Source organism: Acinonyx jubatus, chromosome D1 (assembly GCF_027475565.1).
Source record: "Acinonyx jubatus isolate Ajub_Pintada_27869175 chromosome D1, VMU_Ajub_asm_v1.0, whole genome shotgun sequence".
Taxonomy (NCBI): Eukaryota; Metazoa; Chordata; class Mammalia; order Carnivora; family Felidae; genus Acinonyx; species Acinonyx jubatus.
In genome coordinates, this window is record NC_069390.1 from 40,566,761 (window position 1) to 40,572,766 (window position 6,006).

Consider the following 6,006-nt stretch of genomic DNA (forward strand, 5'->3'; position numbering starts at 1 on the left):
GATATGACCTGAGCAAAAGTCAGGAGTCAGATGCTTAACAGACACAGTCATCCAGATGCCCTTTTCCTGACCATTTTATTATGCGTCCTTCCCATGTGACACTGTATCACATTTCTACACTGCAGTTCCTCAGTTGTAACCTGCCATTAGGAGCTTCCATAGCAACTGATCAGGGTCAAGTCCACCCACTGGGTGCTGGAAGCTCCATTTTCCTGGTTGTCTGTCCTTCCTCTCCAACTCCTGCTCCCTGGGGTCCCAGCTTTATCTTGAGCCACCCCTGTAATGGAGCCCCTGCTGCTCCCCCATTTGCCTTTTGTTCTCTCATTCTTCAGGCAATGGATTCTCCTTTCTAACTTTGATTACCCTGCCCAGCATTTCTCAATACACTATTGTGTGGGAAGAAAACCTTTCTTACCAGGAGTGACACTGGAAACAGGCAGAAATTTCCAAGTTTGCTACACGCCTCAAAGCTGCCAGATTGCACAACCTTGGAAAGTAGACGGGCGTGAAGAAGGAGCCTGATGTTCTGGATGCTGTGTGCTGGCCAAAAGGAATTTCCCAAATCTCAGTGTTTTTGCTTCACACCTGCTTTCCCACCCACTCCCCTAGCAGAGTGTCAGTATATATAATGCCAGCCCCCCTCACAGGCAGGAGACACGGGCAGCTCAGCCTCCCCAGGAGCCTCGGCACGAAGGGACAGCCAAAGGTGAGGTGCTAGACTTGCCTACACTTTCCTTCTTTGCAGATTCTCTTACCCGAAGGCGTTCTTGGGCTGTGTCCTCACTCTCTGCTTCCTTCCTGAATCTACTCTCCTGGCAATTTGAATTCTCCAGATGTGAATACTTTCTGGGATTGGGATTTGGTCGTGTACTTTCTCTGTGGGAGTTCACGGATGGGTAGAGCAGGCGTTCTGCAAATATGTGTGCAATGTCCCACAATCCTCATTTTACAGATGGGTACAAGGTCACTAAATCCCCAAAGGCCTCTTTGGAAACTTTCCGGACAGCGGGTTTCAGGGCTCCTAGGGGACGACTGAAATGGCAAGTGGTTTATATTAGAAGCGCAGCGCGATCTCTCTTACTGGGATTCCTATGGGGCAAATGGCAACGGAGAACTGGACCCTCTGTTCTATGTATCGTGTGTCACCTGCGTATATATGTGTATACACATTGCCTATTTCTTTCTACCTACATTTATACACACATGTGTATATACACGGGTGTATACGTACACATATGTGTGTATTTATGCAGGTATGTGTATAGATAAATAGATATCGGTAACATCTAATACTAAGTAGATGTAGGTAATAGGTAAGATACAGGTGTGGGTCCACGTGCCTCCCCCCGAAAACCCCAAACCAAACCAAACCAAAAGTGTGTCGTCCTTGTGTGTTTCTGTGACTCCGCTGCAGGATGAAGCTTTTCGTGGGCATCCTGTTGTGCTCCCTGGTCCTGGGCGTCAGCAGCCAAAGATGGCTCACGTTCCTCAAGGAAGCTGGTCAAGGTAAGGACCAAAGGATGGCGGTCAGGGGAAGGCAGCAACTGGCCCCCCACCAGAATTGACCACAGTGGAGGCCACATCCCCACAGGGCAAAGGCCACAAGTGGGAAGAAAAGCAGCACGGTTTGCAAGATAGCAGTTTCCCAGGCTTTTTTGAACAATTGAACCACATCTGGCATTATAACTTTGTGTATATTTAAGGTGAATGCATGTTCATGACACATTTGTTTACTTAATAGGATTGGCATTGTGGCTCTAGAGAGCACCTCTATCACGTGACATAATTATCCTTTCCCTTTAGTAGTTGAGATAATTAAGTTCTAGACTGTAGCAAGTTTGCTAATTATGATACGGTATTGATTTGCCTTCATTTTACTGTGCGCTAGATGTCTAGAGCTTATTTTCTACTGGTGGTTTTTCCCCTTAAATGACATGTGTCCTATCCCTCCAGCCCTGGCCCTTCTGGCCAGCATTGCACTGTTCCACGGGGATCCCCAGGACGAAGGTCACAGAAGCTTTGGGTTTTAACTTGCAGCAGAGCAGAAGACATCTGGGGTCCAGGGCGCCTGCTCCCCACTCACAAGTGGGACTCCAGTGCCACCTAGTGGGAAACCGGGGACAGCTCATTGCTGTGTCTCAGCCATGAAGTGGGTGCATCAAACTTGTGCTCTTAGTAACTACAACCAACAGTAGCTGAGCTCAGCCTGTCCCAGGCACTGTTCTAAGAGCTTTACATGTATGAATGAATCCTAAACAGTAGAAATAATAAACACATAAAATGAAGATAAGGCATTACATGGATACTACATAAACTACGATTACGCTCGACACTGGGTCTTTCTCTTTTGCCTACTACATTAATTCTTATAAATAAATGTTTATTTATTTTTGAGAGAGAGACAGAGTGTGAGCAGGGGAGGAGAACAGAAACAGAGGAGACACAGAATCCAAAGCAGGTTCCAGGCTCTGAGCTGTCAGCACAGAGCCCGATGCAGGGCTCAAATCACGAACCGTGAGATCGTGACCTGAGCTGAAGTTGGACATTTAACTGACTGAGCCCCCCAGGCACCCCATACATTACTTTTTCAGGGTCTGCATTTTATGTAGCCTGCTCAGATTCCTTCAGTCTGTAACTGTCTGATCTTCCTCTTAGCTTAATCGCTTTACTGTTTTTGTCCCAGCCTTCCGAAGGCCCAGAGAAGTGATAGCATATTGAACACCTATAATCTTCTAGAAGTTATACGTGCATTTTTCTCAGTACATCTGCATAACCACCCTGTGGATGGCAATATACTCCTGCATTTACTGGGAGGACACTGACTTTAGAGCTGGGGGACCAGTTGTACTTTTTCTGCATCTGATGACCTGTTTTTGTAAATCTCTCTAGGGGAACTCCCCTTTACCACCTGCTGGTTGACTTCTGACAGTTGCCTGGGTGCCAAACATGCCCCAGACTTTCAGAAATACTCAGGACCAAGTCATCTTCAAGCTGCTCACAGGGATGAATTTCTCCCCTTGACCTGGTTGGGAGCCCTCTGGGTCAGCAGCCTCCCACTGACTTGCCTTTGTTCTCACGCCCCAGTCAGAGGGTTCCCTGCGTCTGTCCAGGTAGAGGTCATCGCAGGACAAAGCATCCCTTAAAGACCATCCCACCTCTTGTTCACACACATCCCACAGCCAAACATAAAGTAGCAACAGTACTCAGAATGGAATCAAGCAGAATAAAACTTGCACCAAGGGTGCTTCTCATAACATTCATCCAGGGAAGTGAAACCTAAAGGAATACTCATCCCAGCCAACATCCTCTCCATGGATTTTGTCAAAGACTGAAATCTTAGAATCGGTGGGAGGAAAATGTCTTATTCCTCTATTTTGCCAAGACACGATCACCTTCATCTCATCATTTGCTTTCCTTTCCAGGGACTAAAGACATGTGGAGAGCCTACTCTGACATGAGAGAAGCCAATTACATAGGTGCAGACAAATACTTCCATGCCCGGGGGAACCATGATGCCGCACAGAGGGGACCTGGGGGCGCTTGGGCGGCCAAAGTGATCAGGTAACACGGGCTCCCGGGGATGCAGGGCTGGGTGAGCTGAGCCTGGCTGCCTTGGACAGTCAGGAGGGGCCAAGCCCTGGAGAAGTCTCCTGTAGACACTGTGGCTCCTCCTTCTCTTGCCCACCCTCCCCTCTGCGCCCAGTGTTGGCGTGAGTGGCTGATGGAGTCAGAGCAAGGCCAGGAGGAATGGGTGATTCCCGACCCTCCCCCTATGGGTGCTGTTCTCCCAGTAAGGGATCAGCCTAGGCTGAGATGCTCTGTTTCTGGGCCAGGGGGTCAGTGTTTTAGCCCCTCTTTCCTTGGCTCCTGTTAGCAGCCCTCCCTTGCAAAGAAGAGAGATGGGAGTTATGGGCAATTGCTCCTCAGCCCCCTAATTAATCTCCTACCTGCCTTCCTCCATTCCAGCAATGCCAGAGAGAATTCTCAGAGAGTCACAGACTTTTTCAGCCACAGAAGCAGCGGCCACGGAGCAGAGGACTCGAAGGCTGACCAGGCCGCCAATGAATGGGGCCGGAGCGGCAAAGACCCCAACCACTTTCGACCTGCTGGCCTGCCTAGAAAGTACTGAGCTTCCTCTTTGCTCTGCACTCAGGAGAGGGGCTGAGAGCCCCCTGAGGGCGGGAATAGTTCCTAAGTATAATTACTGAGTTCTATATTCCCTCCTACAACATACTTTATAAAAAGCACATAGAAGCATTAATAAATGGTTGTGAAATCCAATTTGTCATTGTCATGTGGAAACATCAAATGACAGCCTTTTGGGTCCCTTTAATGCCATGAAGATGATCAATTTACCTTATCACTTTTTTTCCAAGGAGATAAGGCACTAAAAAACCATAATACTAATTTCGAGTAAAATATATGCCCATAATAGGGAGCATACAATGCAGACTATATATTGACCCTACAGGTCAGGCCCTGGCCAGAGAAAGTTCTGAACCCTTGTTTTCAACAGGCCAGTGCTGCAGCCATCCCCACCCTAGCTTTTGGGTATATCTGCGGATACTTTTGCTTGACGTGTGATTGGAGGTCACTGCCGGATGGGCCAGAAGTACACACAGCTTAGGATGTATAGAACAGTGCTGCCAACGGAGAATCATCCTGAGTCTTGCTTGACCTCTGCAGTGTCCTATCAGACATGTATTTAGACAGAGTCACATTTACTGTGAATCTGATGAAGCTTCCGCTTCAAAGTCTCTTCACTTCTACAGAACTATTCCAAGACGCATGGAGATGCCCTTGGAAAGGATTCATATGGTCAATTACTTTGTAAAATCTGCAGAAGTGAAACATTTTTACTGAAGCAGTTAATGCCTCTGTGTTCACGCCAGCATTCTACCGTCACTTTTCCTCTTGTGTTGAGTGGGATTGGAGTGGGCACAGGCATTTTGGGGATCCGACTAAGAAGAAGTTGAATTGGAAGTAGAAGTTGTTTGCATTTAGTGAGACATATTTCTGTGATATTTTAAAAAAATGTTTATTTATTTAGAGAGAGAGAAAGAAAGAGAGTGCATGTGTTTGCATGACTGGGGGGAAGGGCAGAGATTGAGAGAGAGAGAGAATCCCAAGCAAACTTGGTGTTGTCAACATGATGTGGGACTAGGTCTCTCTAACCAGGAGATCATTACCTGAGCTAAAATCAAGAGTCAGATGCTTAACTGACTGAGCCACCCAGGCATCCCTATTTATGTGGTTTTCAGCTACTTCCAAGTATAATTAAAGGCAGAATTATCTTTTTATTTGTCATTATAAAAAATTATCTTACGAAGTCATTGTCATATAAAGAGAAGGTCAAAGATAACTCAGAAAACACTATATTAAAAATGTTGTAAGGGTGCCTGGTGGCTCAGTTGGTTAAATGTCTGACTCTTGGTCTTGGCTCAGATCATGATCTCGTGGTTCATGAGTTCAAGCCCCACATCAGGCTCTGTGCTGATGATGTGGAGCCTGCATGGGATTCTGTTCCTCCTTCTCCCTGCCCCTCCCCTGCTTGCGTATTCTTTCTCTCTCAAAAAAATAAACATACAAAATTTTAATAAAATTGTTGTAAACATGCAAAGCTCAGAGGGTTTTTAGAGCATGGTGCAATAAAGGTGGATATACATTATTATAAATTTGCCCAAACCCATACAGTGTACAATACCAAGAATGAACCCCAGGGTACACTCTGGGTGATAATGATGTGCCAGTATAGATTCATCAATTGTATCAAATATTCCAGTCTGGTGGGAATGCTGATAATGAGGAAGCTATGCATGACGTCAGTTTATATGGGAAATTTCTGTACCTTCTGCTCTTAATATTGTTGTGCACCTAGAACTGCCCTAAAAATAAATCTACTAAAAGAAAGAAAAAGGATTGTAGAAGTGTGTTGGGCTGTTTATTAATATAAAATATTTGGATATTTTTCTGGATTTTGTGATGTTTTATTTATTTAAAAAAAGT

At 46.0% G+C, this 6,006-nt stretch overlaps 1 protein-coding gene across 1 annotated transcript; it reads left to right on the forward strand.

The window, feature by feature from the left end:
* Positions 1-597: 597 nt before the first annotated feature.
* Positions 598-4,281, forward strand: LOC113597324 (serum amyloid A protein-like). The gene is made up of 4 exons (XM_053203400.1): positions 598-706; positions 1,415-1,506; positions 3,423-3,561; positions 3,967-4,281. The coding sequence occupies exons 2-4, from the start codon at positions 1,416-1,418 to the stop codon at positions 4,127-4,129; spliced, it is 393 nt and encodes a 130-aa protein (XP_053059375.1). The 5' UTR covers positions 598-706; position 1,415; the 3' UTR covers positions 4,130-4,281.
* The last annotated feature ends 1,725 nt before the right edge of the window (positions 4,282-6,006 follow it).

Coding starts and splice junctions, on each gene's coding strand:
- LOC113597324 (XM_053203400.1), top strand. CDS start 1,416: ATGAAGCTTTTCGTGGGCATCCTGTTGTGCTCCCTGGTCCTGGGCGTC. Junction 1,507..3,422: donor CCTCAAGGAAGCTGGTCAAG/GTAAGGACCAAA, acceptor TTTCCTTTCCAG/GGACTAAAGACATGTGGAGA. Junction 3,562..3,966: donor TGGGCGGCCAAAGTGATCAG/GTAACACGGGCT, acceptor CCTCCATTCCAG/CAATGCCAGAGAGAATTCTC.